General features: G+C 35.8%; 1 protein-coding gene across 1 annotated transcript; it reads left to right on the forward strand.

Moving 5' to 3' along the window:
* Window positions 1-417: 417 nt before the first annotated feature.
* Window positions 418-21,089, forward strand: sypb (synaptophysin b). The gene is made up of 8 exons (XM_051904004.1): window positions 418-558; window positions 4,502-4,567; window positions 10,203-10,327; window positions 12,231-12,429; window positions 12,963-13,154; window positions 14,996-15,134; window positions 16,807-16,995; window positions 19,935-21,089. Exons 1-7 carry the CDS (start codon window positions 541-543, stop codon window positions 16,962-16,964), a joined length of 897 nt encoding a protein of 298 aa, XP_051759964.1. The 5' UTR covers window positions 418-540; the 3' UTR covers window positions 16,965-16,995; window positions 19,935-21,089.
* The last annotated feature ends 772 nt before the right edge of the window (window positions 21,090-21,861 follow it).

A 21,861-nucleotide genomic window follows, 5' to 3' on the forward strand; every position in this document is an offset into this window, starting at 1 on the left:
TTTGTGTTGCATTTTCCATTGGTGCTTTTTTGCTTGTGTAGAGCTGAATGAATGAATGAATGAGAAAAGAAATGTCCTGAATAGTGGTGAAAATGGACATTTAATTTCGTATATTTTCAGTTGTTCAATGTTGTAGGTAAAAAAAAAAAAAAAAAAAAAAAGTAGGAAACAGTCAGCCTATAAAAAATAACATTTATTGATTTGCACAAGATCATTGTATGTCTGACAAAATAATTTATTTAATTTATTATAATAATTATAAATTGTTGTTGTTTATTATTTAGTATTTTTTTTTATTTTATATTTTATTTATCTATTACTCATTATAATTAATTAATTAGTTATTACCCATTATATTAAAACAGTACAGTCTGATAAGCAGTGCAGCTATGAAAAAAGCACATTTCCTCAGACAAGCATGACTTGACCGATAGATAATCCTGAGCGGGTGTTTCGGAGCGCTCCTGCTGCTGTGACCCGGATGTAGCGGCGCTCTACCTCCACTCGTCTGATCCTCTTATCAGCGATAAGGCGGCCGAGATGGATGTTGTCAACCAGGTAGGGCATTCAATCAAAGCTATTCACCTAATAAACTCTACAATGTACTGCAAACTCCTCACACTTATTCGCGTATAAAGGCAAACAGGCTACTGTTATTTGACAGACTAACATTGATTTTAACAGGACGGATAACAGTTATTTTAATGACTTAACAGGACAAGAAAATACCTACAACGTCTCGTTGACTTCCAGGGAATCCCTGTTGGATGCCACAGAATAAAACACTACAGAAAACCGTTAGAAATTCAAGACAATTCGCGTAAAACCGATAAATAACAGCAGGATACAAGCAGTGCATTGCGACGGTGGTATTTTATACTATGGTATATATTATTTAGTAGGAATGAATGAACTAATGCGCAACTATTTTTAAACGGCTAGCTATATGATTCAAACTGGCTGATTAAATAGCTTAAAGTATTTATTTTCATGCTGAATCTGCGAGATTAGACATAAAAGGACGAGAGCTGTCTCCGGGTAATTTATCTGTATTCACATTGATGTCCAGTTCGCGAACAAATCGTCTTTTGAACCGGTTCTTTTTAATGATTCAAACGAACCGATTCATATAACGTTCGTAAAAGGGATAACTTTGGGAACAGACATGTTGGAACCATACACGATCCATATGACTCAAACTAAAAAAATGCGGCTTTTGACTGACGCCTCAAACGATGAACTAGCTTATTAAATAAAACCGTCCGAGAGAACCGATTCGCTAAAATGAATCGAACTTCACAATACTATTTATTCAGACAGTGTCTGTCACTTATTACGTTGTAACAGAACAGGGATATCGCACCCTGGATTACAATAGATGGTATATGTTTTGCATGGGCACTAAAGAGCAAAGTGAGAAATGATTGTGCGACGCTGTCACTGCCTCAGTCTGCAGTGTACCGCATTCACTCGCGTGCTCTCTGGCCTAATGCCTGCTGTGCGAGTCAAATATATCGGCCTGTAGCCTGCAAATGCTCGCCAGTTGCACTTTCATAAAGGAAACGTTGAGATAAGCAGCTTTGACTAATTCTAATGCTCGCAAAGTCTCCCTCTCCTCTCACGTGCACTCTATTGGTCGCTGCTGCGGCGGGCAGCTCTGTCGTCATCACGGCGTAAGCAGGGACAGTTAGGTTATTAGAGTGTATTGAGAGAGAGAAAAAGTGTATTCATATAAAGTAGACAAATGCACAATACCTGCTGTAATATCCACCAAAATACATGAGTCTGTGCTCAGTGGAAGCAATAAGCTGAAAATACTCTACATTCTTGTGACCGACAGATCAGCCTGGTCTCATTGTTAATACGTAGGTATTAATACGTAACTTTCAAAGACACAAAACGTACATTTTTGTACGTTTAGAAAGGTGCTAAAACGTACAATATTGACGTAATTATGGCACTAAAACGTAAAAATACTTACGTTTTTACAGCGAAAAAAACGTAAAATATTTACGAATCTTATCATGTCTTAAAGATATATGTATAATTTCCCTTTAATCGTTTTGTAGATAAATGTAAGATCCCTAAACCCCATCCCGAACCTAAAAACCTACCCATTTTATACAGAATGTTAAAAGAATATAACATAATGGGCAGAAATGTGTAGGAAAATGACAATTTTAGTAAAAATATAACATTAAAACGAGCCACTAATCCTACACATACCCCTAAACCTACCCATAACCATTTCTTTAAACTACCTACTAATATAAATAAAAGAATGACAGACAAACAAGCGTAATCACAATAATTTATTTTTTTGCGAAAATGTCAAAAGTGGTACCAAAAGTAGTTCAAATGATGATGAGTTCCAGTCAGTCTTCTCTGGCGGTAATAGTTTCTTATAGGGTACAGAGCAGAATTTAACTTATTAATCCATGAAAATATGATGAATCCGGCTTCTCTCCGTGAAGGCGCGCACTCATTTCAAATGTCAATCCACTGAAACACGGCATGTCGCAATCTGTGACGAAGCAGGGGAGAACCAATGAGCGTTTGATATCAGTGCCGTAAACCATGTCGTAACGCTTCTCGAGGGTGGCGCCACTTTCAAATTTGAATCATAACGAGCGCGAGCTTTGACTGTGACTGTTGCTGAGAATGAAGATGAAGATCGATGGATAAAGGGCTGAATTTGGATCTGTTCCTTACAAACATATGGATTCTAAAGATTGGGAGTACAGCGAACACATAAAATTGATGTGATTTGTGAATTTATGTTGTGTTTTGGTGTATCTTATGGTTGTATTGTCAGTCACTGCATAGGAGAAAACGCCTTCTGTGTCGCACAGCAAACACACTAAATATTACAAAATGGTTAAACAATTACAGAAAATTTATTCATAAGGTTTTAAATTGTAGTCTTGTTTAACATAATGCAATCCTCTGAAACGAGCAGCACAAGTCACGAACAGAAATGTTATTTCATATTAAGTAGATGAGTAAACTGCTTTCAATAAATTCGACTAAAAACAAAATTAAATCATTAAAGCCACGATTTTAATATTAATACATGGGAATTCATATACATTCACTTTACGTTACATGATTTACGTTTTTATTGCTGTTAATACGTAAGCATTTTTACGTTTTAGTGCTATAAATACGTCAATATTGTACGTTTTTGTGTGTATGAAAACGTAAGTAAATGTACGTGTGGCAGAACCACAATTTACGTAAAAATACACACGTATTCTCATGAGATCACGTTGATACATACTGTACATACAAAGATACTCTTGTGAAAAGGAATGTGCTTAATTATGTTGAATGTGCACTTGTAGTGTACTTAAAATTATAAAAGTATACACTCTAAAAAAATTAAACTATGATGTACTCATTTTTTTTTTGGTGAAACATTTTTACACTTAAAAATATCAAGTATAATGTGAAAATCAAATATACCTTATGAATTAAGTAATTATAAGTGAAAAATAAAAAAGTAGATCTGAATAACCACATTTGATACCATGACAAATCAAATTGAGTAGGAGACCCAACTAGTTAACTCAAATATTTAAGTAAGCCCATTTAAAAACCAATATTTATGAGTAATGTGAACTTATTTCATTTGTGTTCACTAATATAATACTTTTATAGCAAGCGGCTTGTGCAGTCTTTCAGTCGTATTGGCTCTTGGCCCTCAACCTGACCATCTTGTTAAAGAAATTTAACAAAAATATTGAGGATATCTTAAAAATACAAATTGTTAATCTCATACTAATTTCTTTTCGTGAAGAAAACTTAAATAATAGATGTACATTTTAGACAAAATTAACTGTTGAATCTTTGGCATTTACTTTGGTATGTCCAACTCAAACAATCACTTAAGTGATATTCAGAGATTTTATTAAGGTACTATAGTTGTTTATTACTGTATTTACAAAGCCACTGAATTATGTTTTAGAATGTATTAAAAAACTGTACTTGCAGATAATTTAATAATAAGGAAATGAAAGGCCACTTTTGACCTCAAGGAGTACATTTTCATGCCTGCTTCTTAATACACTTAAGGACACTTTAAACACAAAGGCAGAGGAGGATGAATATAATCACAGCCATATTAATTCAAAACCAAAATGATAATCCAGGATAACAGGAACAAACGCAGCAGCTTTCCAAACAGTGATAAAGACCATACTGGACCATACCACTTTTTCCATAACAAATCCGATAATTTCATTTTTAGTTCTTGCCGATACCAAGTACCGCTACCTGTATTTTCATTGCATTTTTAATTTTTAAAATTCAAACGCTTTGGATGGAACATTATATTCAGTTTGCACTGAAGTATATTCTTTTAAAGTATATTTTATCAATAATAAGTACTCTTAAAATTATGCTAAGTTGTACTTCTTTTTCACAGATAGATATACTAGGTTTGATTGTCTTTACAGCAGTACTTTTTGTTGTTGACATTCTCTGTTCATTTGTTTTTTAGTTGGTCGCCACTGGGCAGTTCACAGTCTTCAAACAGCCATTAGGATTCATTAAAGTCTTACAATGGGTGAGTAACTACAGTTATTGCAAGGTGTTATTTTATCTTGCTATTTTTAATACATAATGACTTTTCTTTTCTCTTTCATTTATATTATTTCCTTCTAAAAACTGTAATCTTTTTATATATTTGGGGTTGCAACTTTTAAAACTGTAATTTTACCATAAGAACTGGTATTTCTTACAGGCAGAGCAAATCCAGTTTAGTTTCTCTTAATTATAGCTGGCAGTAAACACACACACACACACACAGTATTGTGCACATCTTGTGTGGGTGGCTGTAAACACTCACTGCTGTTGCTTACGTAATGAGAGGAACAAGAGAGTTTACAAGTGATGGTAAATCAAGACTGTCGTTTATGAATCTTTAGATTTTAAAGGATTAGTTCACTTCAGAATGAAAATTTCCTGATAATTTACTCAGCCCCATGTGATCCAAGATGTCCATGTCTTTCTTTCTTTAGTTGAAAAGAAATTAAGGTTTTTGAGGAAAACATTCCAGGATTTTTCATAAGACAGTAGTCAGTTAATGATCCCTTTTGAAAAAGAAGAAACATTGATTTCTGGCACGTCTGTAGATTTAACATCCTGTGCTTTGTTTCACTGTGATATGTCTTGTATTTGTGCCCATTTCTGTCTAATTTTCTCTTTAAAGCTTGCTCTAATTTATTGCTCAGAATTAGAGAGAAGTTTATAGTCACTGGACCGGAGCTGGCATGCATCCTCGGTTGGTTCTTTTCAGCAAAACTCAAAATTGCAGAATGATGCCAAAATTGTGTGGATGTTATGATGCTTTATTGCATAAATACATTCACTTGCCATTAAAAAATTCAACTCCCATTTGTCAGGCGCTGTGTAGGCTGTGGTAAGCGCACGATCACAAAGGATAACAGAGGGAGTCTTTAATAGTAAATTCCGCTAGGAACACGAAGGAGAATCACAGGGAAGAAGTTTAGGAAATAACCACTCTTAACATGAACAATACTGGACAATGAAATGAAGGGAACTGAGGGCTTATGCTGCATTCACGCCATGTCTTTATTACCGTAGTCTCAATATGACAACACGTGATGTTATATTCAGAGATGTTCACGTCCTTGGACTGGGAATTATGTGTTTCGTTTACGAATATAATCACACAGTGCAATAACACATTTTGTTTCCTGAGTTGCGTTTATTTCATCTAGTGCTTGTTCCGTAATACATCAGTAACTATTTGTGTACCAAGATTCACAAGTTGCATAGAAGTTGTGCATTCAAATATTGTGCATTTAAAGTTGTGCATTTAAATTACAAGATGTAATATAAGTCTCTGGTGTCCGCAGAATGTGTCTGTGAAGTTTCAGCTCAAAATACCCCACAGATCATTTATTAAAGCGTGTCAAATTTGCCCCTATTTGGGTGTGAGCAAAAACACACCGTTTTTGTGTGTGTCCCTTTAAATGCAAATGAGCTGCTGCTCCTGGCCTGCTTTACAAAAAAGGGCAGAGCTTTAACAGCTCGTGCTTCGGTTGCTCAACAACAACAAAGCTGGAGAATCTCACGCAGCCAAAATGAGGATTGTCAGTAACGGTGTTCAACCTTACATTGTTCAAATCGGAGTCGGACACTGATAGAGAGACTCAGGAAGAAGTTACAACTTTTAGAATGAAACTGCATGTTTCTGAACGGTTAGTGGATAAATTTATAAATTGGATAAATTTTAATTGATTCAACTCATCGACTAGCATGTGCCATCATTTTAATCTTTTGTGCAAATCCAGCGTTGAATTGACCCTCGTTTGTGAAGCAGTCCGGCGTAAAATGACAGCATGGTAACAACACTCTACTACAACAACTCTTCCTCTTCTCTAAAGCAGCCCAAAAAGGCCTCACCCCCTTTGTTGTGTGTTCTCAGGGGCGGGATTTATGTAAATTTTAGGGTTAGTGATGTCACCAACCCGGGAAGAAGCATGTTGTAGTCTCTACCAGCTGTTTGTTGTAGTCCTTAAACAGAGATTTCTGTAAAAGAAAATATCTCCCTTTGCATTGAACTTTGAGTGTTGTAACTTTGCAGATGTTGTTTATGCTCTAACAGCAACATTACACACTAACTAAAGTTAAAAAAGTGAAATCATAATCAACCATCCCTTTAAATCCTAGTGAGCTGCCTAGAAAAAGTTTAAGGCTGTTCCAAAAGATATGCAATAAAAAATGCACGGGTTCAGAAACATGATTCATTCACTACTTAAAATATTGTTAAATTAGTTAAATGTAATTAAAAATGGACTTATTTACTTATCAGTCAGCATGTGACCAACCTTCAGCTTTGAAATGTGGTTGAAGTAACGTAAGTTGTTGTGTCAATGTTGAAAAAAATGTTTAAAAAACATTTAATGCTGAATGGTTGTTAAAAAAGGTTAACAAAATAAATCAATAGGCTATTAATTTTAATTCACTAATGGTGAAAAGTAAAATGTTGAAACAATGTCGCTATATCAGTGTCGATTCGATTTGCAAAACTGAAAAACAAAATTCAACAGGAATTCAATATTTATCCATGTTGCTGATTAATTTTGTGTATTTTAAATGGATAGTTAAAGGGTTAGTTCACCCAAAAATGTCGTGTCGTTCTAAACCAGTAAGACCTTCGTTCATCTTCAGAACACAAATTAAGATATTTTTGATGAAATCTCAGAGATTTTTTTTATCCTCCATTGAAAGCAACGAAATTACCCTCATTCGAGGTCTAGAAAAGTAGTAAAAACATTGTTAAAATAGTCCATGTGACTACAAAGGTTCAACAAAAGACTTTATTCAACAAATTCGTCTCTCCCCTGTCATTCTCATACGCTATTTAACATTGCAGCACTTCCAGTTTCTACATCCGAATGCCGGCGCACTATTGGCCAACACTGAGCCTGTATTCGGATGTAAACATGGAAGCTCTGTCGTTATTTTTGTTTTGTTTTTGCGCTACAAAGTATTCTTGTCGCTTCATAACATTAACACTGAACCACTGCAGTCACGTGGACTATTTTAACGATGTTTTTACTACTTTTCTGGACCTTGAATGAGGGTAATTTTGTTGCTTTCTATGGAGGATAAAAAAAACCTCTCAGATTTAATCAAAAATATCTTAATTTGTGTTCTGAAGATGAACGAAGGTCTTACGGGTGTGTAACGATAGGAGGGTGAGTAATTAATGACAGAAATTTCATTTTTGAGTGAACTAACCCTTTAAGCTAAGAATTCTGTCATCATTTACTCGCCCTCATGTTGTTCCAAACTTGAATTTCTTGATTCTGCGGATCACAGAAGCAGATATTTAAAAATTGTCTCAGTGTTTACATACAGTGAAGGTCAATGGGGACCAATGTTGTGTTCTTTAATGCTTATTAGAGTGTCACACCATTAGCTTAGCAACATGCTAATAACAAACTCTACTGAAATAAATTGTGAACAGAGAGCTATTTGTGGCATGCAGAGATACTGCCTATGTAGAGCGTTCCAAATGTCACTTATTCAGTGGTGGTTAGGATGCTGCCTTCTAAGGGCAGCTCTCTGCCTTTGAGGCAACTCACTATGTTTTGGAACAGAGATTATTTGTGTGTTTGTGTGTGTGTGTGTGTGTGTGTGTGTGTGTGTAGAGTAAAGTGTAGTAGATCAGCACAGCGTGTGTACTGACAGATGGTGAAGCACCTCAGTAAGATTAATAGCAGGATTTTCTATTCAATCGGATCTTCCTGCAGTGAAGGGAGGGTGTGGTAAAAATACTCTGACCAACTAATCTGTTTGTTTGTGTGTGCTCATGTGGGTGTGTGTGTGTGTTTGTGTGAGCATGTGCCTGCACCTATTGTGACACCAGTTCATTTGCTAAGTGTTTTAATTACTGCTTTAATATCAGTCAGTTCACTAATGTTATTGTGATAATTCGTTAAGGGCTCATGTTTGTCACCTCATCTCATTTGCTAAGTATCCATGACAACAGGTGCAACACAGTGACTAAGATACAGTAGCTGCATTTCTTTGCACTGTGTGCGCTTGTGTCAGCAATGCAATCTGAGTGGGTTAGCAGATATTTTATTTTTTATCTGGTGTGATACAACAGATGGTGAATTAACACAGAAACATGAACCATTCTCATTCCTGTATTTTCTCTTTACTTGATATTTAATATGAATCTCCCTTCTTTTTCTTGACCATTTTTAAATTAGAGGTTTACAAGTGAAATGTCTGAATATTTTTATTGAATGTTTTTACTTTCATGTGATGGTAAACTACCATTCAAAAATTGGGTTCAGTAAGAAATGAATACATTTATTCAGCAAGGATGCATTAAATTGATCAAAAGTGACAATAAATACATTTATAATGTTACAAAAGATTTCTATTTTGAATAAATGCTATTCTTTTGAGCTTTCTATTCATCAAAGAATAGAACAAAAATATTAACTGTTTTCAACATTGATATTAATGATAAATGTTTCTTGAGCACCAAATCAGCATATTAAAATGATTTATGAAGGATCATCTGACACTTTTTAAATATATTCAAACAGAAAACAGTTATTTTTTAGTAATATTTTACAATATTACTGTTTTAACTGTATTCTTTATCAAATAATCCTTGGTGACTATAAGAGACTTCAAGTAATAATTTTGAATAGTTTACATATTCGCATATTATTGTAATGTCTTGTTTAAGATGATCAGAAATGCTTTTCCTATCCAGTTCGCAGTGTGCTAGTAGGCTAAACTGTCTTGCATGACACTAGCATAATAGTTAAAAGCTTGTATCCGGCCTGGAAATGAGTTTGGTCTTGTTACAAACAAGAGCTCTGAATCCTGCCTAAAAACAAACAACTAAAAATATTATAAACCATTCCAGCAGTTTGATAATGTAATAATACTGGTTTTACTGTATTTTTAAAAAAATAAAAGCAGTAAAAAAAGAGACTTTTTCAACAAAATAAAAAAATCTTAATTACTTAAAACGCTTGACTGGTGGCGTATTCATATTTATTTATGCAGTTTCCATATGAAGAGTTTGGTTCCAAAGCGCTATAACTCCATTTTGATTAATTTGAGTAAAAAGGTGTTTTCTTTACCAAGAAAGTGGCAAGATGAAAACCACTATTTTCTGTTTCAAACTTTCACATAGCATCGTTTAGTTATAAAAACATTAAAAATTCAAATCTACATTTTGGAGAAATAAGGAAAACTAGGATGCCGGGTGTATTCAGGGCACCGCCATTACTGTTTACAGTGCGTGGAATGGTGCGCTGTGATTGGTTGAGCGGATATATCGCATTCTGCAGAGAAAGGAGACTGGCGTTTGTCGCGTTTTGAAAAGAAAGGGAGAAAATATGACAGAATAACATGATGGATATCGCATTTTGCGAAAAATTAATAAATGACTTTTCAATACCGTCCAGATACAATACTGATTTTGGCGGAAACTCAGTTTTTTTTAAAATGGCGTTTATCGCGTTTTGGAACCAAACTCTTCATATATTCCTTGATTTTGCAATCTTTGCTTCTTGGGACTTGACACAATGAAAGTAGGATATTTATTATATAGATTGTACATTCTATTCAGTTCATGCTAATTGCCATTCTACACACTTATTCACTATAACTGTCTCTTTCTTTCTCCTTCTCAGTTCTTTGCCATCTTTGCGTTCTCCACCTGTGGCGGTTACTCTGGAGTGTTTCGACTGAGTGTGGAGTGTAAGAACCGCACAGAAAGTGACCTGAACATTGAGGTTGAGTTTGGCTACCCGTTCAGGTCAGTGTTCCACTGCCATATCTGTCCAATCAGATCACAGTACAGCAGACACATGTCCTAAATAAATATTGACAGTCTTCCATGCTTTAATTGATGTGTTTGATTTACACAGTTCACACGTGGTGCTGTAGGTCAAGCTTACTGTCAGTTTTTTACTGTACAATATAGAAGTCAAGAACACTTTTAAAAATAAAGGTTCCAAACAGTTTTTTTTTTTTTTTTAGCAAAAACAACACTAAAAAATTCAATCCAGCTTTGAGAGAAGTCTTCATTTTCTTGATTATGTCTAGCATTCATGTAACTACAACACACCCGAGCAGAATGAAGTGCCTCTAGAGACATTTTAAATGTTTAAAAACAGGAAAATGGCAAAAAGCAATGCAATTGTCAAAGACATTCATATATAGTGCATGTTCACATAGGAAAACAGTGTGAAAAACACTTTCGGTGTGAATGGCCACTTATTCACATGACACAGCAGGACTGTAGCTGAATTTTCTCAAAGTTTACTCCCAAAAAATAGCCTTTTGTTCCTGCTTGCAGGGTCGGCCCTAAGCAGATTTTCAAAAAGGTGCATTTTAAGTATTTGGTGTTGTTTGATAAACACCAAAGGAAATAAAAAAATCAGAATGGCTGTTTGAAAACATGTAAATGGGTCAATGACATGCATATTTTTGTGTCCAAGTACATTAATTCCTTTTAAAATAATTTGATAAATTCATGACATATATCACTTTATTCTATAAAAAAAAAACTGTTTAATTTGAATTAATTTTTAGTACATTTAAATAATTTTATTTTATATTTTATCATCTTAAACCCCCAAAGTGTCAGGTGGTGCAACTGTCCGAACAAATGAACAGACTAGGAAAACTATTTAAAATGGCGTCTTAATAATACAAAATAATGGAAACTTTTTTCGGTTTGAAACCTTTCATATAAACAAATTTTATAAATATCAGTAGTTTTAAAGCTGTTTAGATGATTGAAAAACTTTTGCCCAGTAATTTGAATGTCAGGGTGGCACAACTGCAAACATGGCTCTTTTATTATGAATTGACAAGGTAATAACAGTAAACATTATAATGTATCATCCAGAGGACCACAACTGATCCTTGTGGCAGGGTGAAAAGGTTTGCAGATCTCTCTCAAATACTGGTAAAATCTGCTCATTTCAAGTATGGGTAGGTTGGTACACTTTCCATGTCAGGTGGTACAACTACAGTATATACATACAACTATTTGGTTGTACCGCCTGACATAAAAAAACAGTCAAAAAATGAATTTAAACACTTTGAAATGTTATTTAACAACTTAAACTTGTTCATGAAAATATGCATTACATCATTACAAACTTTTTTGAAGCTTTATTTGTCAATGACACAAATACTGTTTGAAGCAGGTGTCAGAAACAGAAAGTTGTGCTTGCGCTGCTTTGTGTACTAGGGTAACAATGGTAACAGCTGTATTTCTGCTGTTCCACAAGCACCACCTACTGCCAGAGTGTGAATTTGCATTTTCTTTCAGCACGTCTGCTGCTTTTCAGATCAATGCGAAAATCAGACCGACTTTTTACACAGCAAATATGCAGTGTTGTAAAATTTAACTGGTTGATGGAAAAGAAGCTGATGTGCGAAAACTAAACAATTTGGATAAAAAGGTATCTAGAATTATTCACATATTTTGAAGTACCCACAATAACAATCATCAGGCATGTGCATTACCGCAATATGGATGAGACTGACACTGTTACATTGGCTCAACTTTTTCAAAGCGCTCACAAAATGCCGAATTAAATCGATAAGTCACGATGCAGCAAGTGCCATTTCACAGTATCTTTTCAAAATTAATCACTTACACTTATCGGTTAAAATCTCTGACAGACATTTACCTTTTTCCACAGACTGCACCAGATATGGTTTGATGCTCCTACATGTAAAGGGCCAGAACCTGAACGTCTCTTTCTGGTGGGAGACAACTCTTCCTCTGCTGAGTTCTTTGTCACCATCGGTGTCTTTTCCTTCCTTTATACAATGGCAGCCATTTCCGTGTACATCTTCCTCATGGAGAAGTACCGCGAGGGAAACAAAGGCGCTCAGGCTGTGAGTCTTCTTGCTGTCTCTTTCCTGTGAGGCAGATAACCTTATGTGCCATTTTGAAATTATGAAATTAAAAAGTGAAATTTCAGCTGATTAACATCTTCTACTTTGATTCAGCATAAAATGTAATGGCTTAAATGAGAGAGAGAGGAAAAAAAGAAATTGGTAACACTTTACAATGAGGTCCAATTCATTAATGTTAGTGCATTACCTAACATTCACTAACAATGACATATCAATTTTATACGGTATATATATTTTGTTAACTGTTACATTAAAAATATAATGTTACGAGATTGAAGATCAGTGGAAAATGTCTAACAGCCTTAACTAACAAATCTGTTTGAACCATGAAGTCTATCCCTTTAAATATTATGTCAGAAAGATTTTTAAAGGGTGAAATGTCACAGCATCATACGATGGCAGTAAAAGCATAATATGTAATTAGTTTTTTATATCATATAACCCATTAAAATGTAATGGTGATGAGTATTCCAATGAAAAAATATAAATAATTTGGTTTTATTGTTCTACAGGATTTTGTAGTGACAGCTATTTTTACGTTTATGTGGTTGGTGAGTTCAGCGGCGTGGGCCAAAGGTCTGTCAGATGTTAAGAGGGCAACTGACCCCGATGAGGTCATCAATCTCATCGCTGCATGTGATCGTGAGGAAAACCGCTGCAAAGAAATCCATGAGCCTGTGGTTTCTGGCCTGAACACATCTGTGGTGGGTAAAGTCACTATAAATAATGTTTCTGTGCACATATATTAAATGTATTTCTAGAATTTCATAATGACACTGTCACAGTCTTAAACATCCCAAAGATTACACAGGGTAATCCAAGGCTACGTAACGTAACCGACCCTGAGCTGAGGAATCAAAGGAGCTTAAGTATACACTGATAATGAACTAAAAGACTAACAGGTGTGATGATCAAATGAATTGCCAGAACAAAGACAACAGAAAATTAATCAAATCAAACTAAAAGTCCATGATAATGAAAACTAATTGAACAAAAAACTGACAGTTCCTGACAGACACATGTGGGCATTTGAGACAGGTTAGACGTTATGTCAATGAGCATAGATGAAATTATGTGACTCCTGTAAGATACGGTAGTCATGCATTGATAATCATTTATTATACTCCATTATACACTGATATTACAAACTCAGCCAGCAAGTGACCAACCTTAACATTTTATTGTGGTTAAAATAATGTAAGTTGTAGTTTCAACATTTAAAGTGCCCCTATTATGCTTTTTCGTTTATGACCTTTCATGTAATGAGTAATAGCTTTTGATTTACAGTAGTATGTAATTATAGCTTTTGTAAAATGTAAAGTTTCAAAACTTAAAGTGCACGATAAATGGAGTTATTGTTTACCCAAAAGAAAGAACTGAAAATAGTCGTCAGTAATTCCAGTCTTACTTTCTGCAAGTGCCGAGGAAGCCTCCGGAGCTTTAATTTATATGTGGTAATGGGTGTTTTGTTTCTGACGCACTATAAGTGATAAACCAATAACAATAGACTGGAACATCTGACCAATCAGAGTAGAGCAGGCTCTCAGAAAGGAGGGGTTTAGAGAACTGTTTCAGACAATGTGAGAAAAGAGGTGATTCTGCAATGTATATTTATAAATTAAAGTGTTTTTTGACCTTAGATGCTTGTAAAACTATTGTAGGAGACTCCAAAACAAAATTAGGTTCTACATTTAAAATGGCATAATAGGGGCACTTTAATGCTAAATGGTTATAAAAATGGATAACAAAATATTTACCTGTATAAATCATAAATGACATTTTAATTCACCTATGTTTTATCAAAGTTGATTAGATTTGCAGAATTCAACAGTGATCAGTGTTGTAATTGTTAACTAAATCAATTAAAAATTGCTTTTGTCAACTGGAAAAAAAACCAAACCAAAATAAAAAAAATAAATAAAAAAAATGCAGATTTTGCCTAGGCAATTAACTGAAATTAAATAGGTTAAAGTACTAAATAACTAAACTAAAACAAAATAAAGCTAAATTAAATATTTAAGAAAATATATATAAAAATACAAAAATCGCATAAAATTACTAAAACTAAACTGAAAATACAAACTGAAAGCTAACTTGATATATTAATAAATACTATAATTGTATATAAACAATACTAAAATAATACTGAAAGTGATTCAACCTTGATGTTGGTTCATCTGTGAATAAACGTTGAAATGCCAACTGGAAATGCTTTTCCCTGCAGAATGTTCATTTTTAATGACAAGAAAACAAATTAGTTGACAAAATAAAATGACAACTTTTTTTTTTACTGTCAATACAGATCCCACTTGTGATCAGACTTTAGAAAGTTATGGCCAGTTATGCAGCACCAGTACCACTAGGGCAACAGCTACTACAAGATTAGTTGCAACGTCCAGTGATTAAAATCAGTGAATGCATGTTTAGCCTAATGAAACTGGCAGTATTTTCATCAGATAACAGGGTGTAGATGTTTTGGGGTATACAAAAGAATGCATACAGTATGTGCAAGTAACCATTTGGCTAATTTCTCTGATTCCTGCAGGCGTTTGGGTTCTGTAATATGGTACTATGGGCAGGGAACCTGTGGTTCGTCTTCAAGGAAACCGGTTGGCTTGCAGCCTTTGCTGGCACTTACATGCCCTCTGGAGAGAAGCAGCCAGCACCAGACTCCTTGGGCCAGGGTGGGCACAACTGAAAGGCTGAAAATTAAAGCATGGAATTCACAGGAATTCTAATGCTCTCAGTGCATAAGTTTATATAAGTTTATGTATTATTACTACCAAGATTTTTGTTGCAGTTATAAACATTTCTTCTTGAGGTTCACATTAACCTAAATATAAATGAAGTCAGTATTACAGTAATGAGGATAAAGGAATGTGATTTGAATAATATGCTTAATTGTCATTATACTAATGTCAGTGTAAAAATTACATTTGAATGATCCCACAAATAGGCTTCAGGGCTCAACACTAAGGATTTTTTTCTACTGGCCCGGTTGGGCCAGTGGTTCAAATTTTAACTTGCCCCGCCAAAATTTTCACTGGCCCCACAATAAAAAAATAAAAAAATAAAAAAAAAAAATATATATATATATAAAGTCAAAGAAAAGAAAATGGGCCTATAAAATAAGCCTAGTTATTGTTTTCATTGTTTTTGATACATGTAACCTTTTAATAAATATGGTTATGACACCAAAAGCTACTAGATTAACTCTTAAATTTTATATATTGTTAGACAAGTAAATACTAAGAAATAAAATAGGAACAAATAATCAAATTACAAGTAGTAACACAAATAAATACAAAATACCTGAATAAATTTCAGGTTATGTAAACAGGAGATTTTCAGGTACAGAAATTCTAATCTAATGTATAACTATATAACTAGTTAATCAGTCAAGAGCAGTTACAGATGCATAGCCTAAATAATGTGTTTTTTTTTTTTGTTTTTTTTTTCAACATTTCAAAACGTTTAGTATTGTTATTTGAAATTATTTATAAAATGAAAAGATACTTTAAATGTGATATTAAACCCGCCAGGAGGTGGCAGCAAGTCCCTGTTAATAAACGAGTCATTGAGATTCAACCAATTCATTCAAACGGCTGATTCATTCAGGAAGTGTTGCTCAGAGACGCAAAACAATTCTGTGGAATTTGTTTGAAACTATTTTCGTTGGCGAAACAGGCGATTGTTGTCAAAAATGTAAGTTACTTAATATAAACTGCTTGTTTATTAAACTGTATGTTGTATAAAATCAATATCCCATTTGTAATCATGTTTATATTTGGATAAAAATGGCACTCTTTGTGTAAAATTGGCTAACTATATTAAATAATATAAATATAAAAGACATACAGGGGAATTTTTGCCCCTTATCTTGAATTCTGGTGGCATTAAATGCATTTTAATACACTAAATCACGCTGTGAACTCGTGCACACTAAATATGCACGTGCACGTCACGTAGTGTATGTGTGCACCAAAGACTATAGAAAGGGACTTTGGTGTGCACTCAATGGGTGTGTTTTTGTTTGGTTTTTGTAAAGTAAGGGACATACTCTATAATGTCAGATCATTAAATCAACGATTACGGTATCACGGACGATATATAACGCACACCCTACAGCACTGGCCCTACACCACGGGCAGTCCTTATTGTCGAGCCCTGGGCTTATTTTCTTTATCCAAAATATCTCTCTTTTTTGGAGTGATTTCTGACATATTCTTGACAAGTTTTATAAGATTCACCCTAATGCAACTTTGAGGATATTTGTCATTTGAAATATTTGACATTTTGAGGCTCGCAAAGACCATCATCCATCAATTATAATCTCTTTTAAATGTCTTTTTCTAGGCTATGGACAAGAAGGTTATGGACAGGACCCTTACGCCAGCTCTCAGGGCGGGTACCAGCCAGAATACGGCCAACAGGGCAGAGGATATGAAGGCGGTGGTTACAACCAAGGAGTGTATGGTCAGGGTGAGCCCACCTCCTTCTCCAATGAGATGTGAGTCTGGCTCTGCTGGCTGAAGCTCTGCACTGGTGAGTGAACAAGCTGTAAGTGTACAACTGTATATAACCCCGGTTCCCTGAGAAGGGGAACGAGACGTTGTGTCACAGAGTTGACACTATGGGGGGTCAGCGTGACTGGTGTCTTAAAAGGGCGCCTGTAATACACATCATCAACTCTTTTGTCTGAAGAAGACATGCAGGCAAGCCCTAGGCATGGCAACGAGATGCAGCATCACGCTCCCCTTCTTAGGGGACTAGGGTTACATGTGTAACCTAGAGGTTCCCTTTCAAAGTGTGACCTGATTGAGGGAACGAGATGTGGTGTCAATGACTGACACTAGGGGTCGCACTTGGGAGCGGGCAAGTTGTGACATGCATCGTAACTGCCTATACTCCCGTTGTGTTGACTGTCAGGACCAACATGTGCCTGGCTCAATGGGCCAGCAATATCGCTAGCAACTCGAGGCAGTTGATGTGCCACTGCAGAGGAGGTCCTGTTCAGAAACCCGACGCTGTATGTCCCTTGCACACGACATCACAGCCAGTCTTGGATGCTTCTGTTGTGACCAAAACACACCTGAACACTTGTCCTAGGGGAACCCCTGCCCATAGAAATGCAAGGTCACACAACAAATCTCGAGAGTGAGCTAGGATCAGCCAGTCCTCAAGATAGTTGAGAATGCCAATGGCCACTTCCCTTAACGGGGCAGGGGCAGCCTCTTCAACTTTTGTGAAGATGCGAGGTGATAGGGACAGCCTGAAAGGGAGGACCTTGTACTGATATGTCTGACCCTCGAAAGCAAACTGAAGAAACGGTCGATGTCAATGCAGAATCAAGACATGGAAGTACGCATCCTTCAGGTCTATCGGCGTGAACCAATCCTGATGGTGAACGCATGACAGAATGCGTTTCTGTGATAACATCTTAAAAGGGAGCTTGTGCAGGGCCCTAATTCAAAAGTCACAGGTCTAAGATTGGTTGCAACCCACCGCTTTTCTTTGGTACAATCAAGTAAGAGCTGTAGAAACCCTTCATCTTGGCTGGAGGCACAGGCTCTATTGCGTCCTTCACCAATAGGACTGCAGTTTCTGCATGCAGGACAGGGCCGTCTTTGCCTGCCACTGAGGTGAAGAGAACGCAGCTGAACCTGGGTGGCCGCCTGGCAAAATGAATCGGATAGCCAATCCTGCGGCTGTAGGAGTGCTGAAACACCTAACTTGCTCTATAAGCCCTAACTGGAATTGGCCTGTGATGGTTGAGGAAGCTGCGCCTGAATGTGCTACACTGACCTGTGCAGGGATTTGTGTGAGTCGCGTCCGCACATGAGGAGGTGGGAAGTCTGCGTCCAACATGTCTGGGCTGCGAACTATGTGGCCCAGAGAATGAAGTTGCTCTTTCTTTGAAATATAGGTACCGCTACCACTTGGGAACTCCTCTTATCTCTGGGTCGCCCGTCTTGCGCTGCATTCACATGGGGCGTTGGCGTCAACGCTTGACGGAGGGCGTGTCTGAAGCTTGCTGCTGACGCGACTGTCATAGTGACAACAGCCAATCACATTATGGTTTTGCATGAACGCAATTGGCTAGCGACTAATCTAGGGTATTTGCATAAGATATGTCTGACCTTCAAAAGTGAACTGAAGAAACAGTCAATGTCGATGCAGAATCGAGACATGGAAGTACGCATCCTTCAGGTCTATAGCCACGAACCAATCCTGTTGGCGAACGCAGGTCAGCGTTTGACGGAGGGCGTGTCTGAAGCTTGGTACTGACGCGACTGTCATAGTGACAACAGCTAATCACATTACTTTCCGGTGTTGCATGAACGCAATTGGCTAGCGACTTTGTATACGCTGATCTGATTGACTGATGCTTGTCTTGGCGCTTAAAGTTCAACTTCTGCCGCGAGCAACGCAAGTGAAGTGGCGCACAACGGAACCCACAATTCAGTTCGGCAACACGTGTCAAAGTAAATGAGAAGTGTTAACACTGATGCCCCGTGTGAATGCAGCGTTAGTGAAGCTTCGAAGCCTTCTTGGAGTTCTTAGCGCATGCCTGATAAGAAGGCTAGATTCCTGTCCCTCAGGAGAGAATCTTACGAGAATCAAACAAGAACAGAGTTTCTTACCGCGGATGCATCATAATGAGTGCATCCAGCTCTCTCGGGAGTCGAACGTGCTACAACAGTGTTATCTTACACGCGCATATAAACAAGCGGCTCCTGAAGACAAAAAAGCTGATGTGTATTACAGGCACCCTGTTATACTCACGGGTGCTCCACATGTGAGGTCATGAACTGCCATCTGCCAACGATTATTGGCTTTTGTTTCCACGTGTGAACTCCACATATATACTCGCATGAACTCCACATATATGTGTACAGTATCTCACAGAAGTGAGTACACCCCTCACATTTTTGTAAATATTTTATTATATATTTTCATGTGACAACACTGAAGAAATGACACTTTGCTACAATGTAAAGTAGTGAGTGTACAGCTTGTATAAATTTGCTGTCCCCTCAAAATAACTCAACACACAGCCATTAATGTCTAAACCGCTGGCCACAAAAGTGAGTACACCCCTAAGTGAAAATGTCCAAATTGGGCCCAAAGTGTCAATATTTCATGTGGCCACCATTATTTTCCAGCACTGCCTTAACCCTCTTGGGCATGGAGTTCATATATATTTTTTTTAATTTTACAATCAACATTTTAAAGGGGTCATATTATAAATTTTACATTGGACACTACCGATCAAAGTTTTGGGTCAGTAAGATTTTTTTATGTTTTTGAAAGAAGTCTCTTATGCTCACCAATGCTGCATTTATTTGATCAAAGAAACAGTAAAACAGTAATATTGTGAAATATTATTTGAAATTGAAAATGACTGTTTTCTATTTGAAAATATAAATAAAAGTTATGATAAATAAACATTTAAACTTGTCGTTTAAAATGTGTCTTTGCAGATCACAGCAAGAGGACGGTCATGTGATCAGTCAGCATGGAAACTACTAGCTATGTTTCCACTGTCTTCAGTTGGTTTAAAGGGAAGGGGGTGGGTGGGATTGAAGCACATTTAAGAAATCTTATCAGGGTTGATATTAACATCATAACCAAGAGGAGACCCAGGAGGAAGTGAGACACTAATTTCAACATACTGTCTATTGCATCGAATCTAGTGGGAGATTATTCATCCTATTATGATGAGGAAAAACTTGAATATGCTACCAAAAAAATGAATGAAACCTATGATGTATATGTTATGTACGGGGAGCCATTTGAATGAATTATATAAATTATAGTATTAAACTGAATGTGTTTGTGGTGTAAATATGAATTATATTTAATTAGATATACTGTATTGTGAATTTAACCTATTGTTGCTTTTTTTGTGATTCCACTTGTAGCCCCACATTTGTTTTTATTTTCCTACCTTACCACTTCACCACCTCAATCATTCAAACCATGGTAAGAGATCTGACCTTAAACCTCCTTCTGAATGGTTTTTTTTTTTTTTTTTTTATTTGTGTGAAACATTCTTTGAAGGTTCATGAGAACACAAAGGTTAAATAGTATAAAAATTCTGTGTCAATCACTACTAGAAGTGTTAACAAAAGTCATTAGTCTTAGATAAAACTGGTAGGGAGAGAAACTGAGTAACAGAAAAGCTAAGAACAAAGTGAAACCGGAAGTACAGGCCTCTATTCATCAAAATGTGAACAAATTATGCACATGCACAAGATTTATTTCCTTTTATGTTTTGGTTATATGTCCAAACCTTTATAAGCTAAAGCACAAATATATTATTGGTGCTATAAAACGGTTTGTATGACATTATAGTGGACACTTACAAAAGGCAGTCATGGGTGCTTCAGTACTTGATGTTTTGTTTTTCTAGTGTGTTGAAACACCACTGATGCTCTTATTCAGACATGAGTGTGAATGAACCCTTTATATTCTTTCTGAAAATTAATTTCCATGTGTTTTGGCTTTTTGTTCACACTGATATGGGTGTTTTTATGCTGTCTCTGTCTATATGCCTTTACTTGAAGGTCCATATTTCTTTCTTTCTCTCCCTCATTATGACATATGATAATGCAAAATAAAACCATGTTAGAGAATGACGAGTGATGACATTAATGCTCCAGTGTGTTTGTTTTTAGTAGTGCTTACTTTTATTAATTCTGATGTCTTACATTTTTGAATGACAATTAGCCGTTGTAATTTCACTATGGAGTTAGGGAGAAGTGACAAGAATAATGCTAACTTTTGGTTAAAATGATTATTGTAAGGTTGAAGATTGAAACATTTTGAGTTCTCTAGGGATGCAATATATATCATTCTGTATCATATTCCTGATCTTACAACAGACATGGCTTTTGATGCCTTTTAAGACCAGAAGAGGGAGACATTTAGTAAATTAAGTGACATGAATAGAAATTTGACTGTTGAAACAAAAAAAGCAAAATAAAAGACATTAAAACTAAGTTAGTAAATAAATCTACTTTATTAATGGGCCATTGACAAAAAAGGTTTTTAAAAGTGTAAAAAAACCATAATGGAGATATAATAAATTTTGAAGTTTAATAAGTGTTAACAATGAGATTATGTGTTTTTTATAATCAATTAACATTGTCATTTTTTACAAGATGGACAAAATTTGTCACCAAAAAAGTCATTTGGTTTAACCAAAATTTCGGTTTTACCGAATTACACTTTTGGTTATACCGAATAACGATATTTTCAAACAATGCTAACAGGCTGATATCTAGCTAGCTAGCTAGCAAAAGGACAATCAAACATTTTATATTTAGTACAAGTTTTTAAAATATTGCAATATTTTCATGTTTTATAGCGGTTGTACCGAATGACCTGATGTTTCGGGACATGCAT

The sequence above is a fragment of the Ctenopharyngodon idella genome, chromosome 8, assembly GCF_019924925.1.
Source record: "Ctenopharyngodon idella isolate HZGC_01 chromosome 8, HZGC01, whole genome shotgun sequence".
Lineage (NCBI taxonomy): Eukaryota > Metazoa > Chordata > Actinopteri > Cypriniformes > Xenocyprididae > Ctenopharyngodon > Ctenopharyngodon idella.

Bases quoted from the DNA above. Each gene is read 5' to 3' on its own strand.
- sypb (XM_051904004.1), top strand. The intron at 13,155-14,995 runs GTGGGTAAAGTC...TGATTCCTGCAG, and splicing joins CTGGCCTGAACACATCTGTG to GCGTTTGGGTTCTGTAATAT. The intron at 15,135-16,806 runs GTGGGCACAACT...GTCTTTTTCTAG, and splicing joins ACCAGACTCCTTGGGCCAGG to GCTATGGACAAGAAGGTTAT.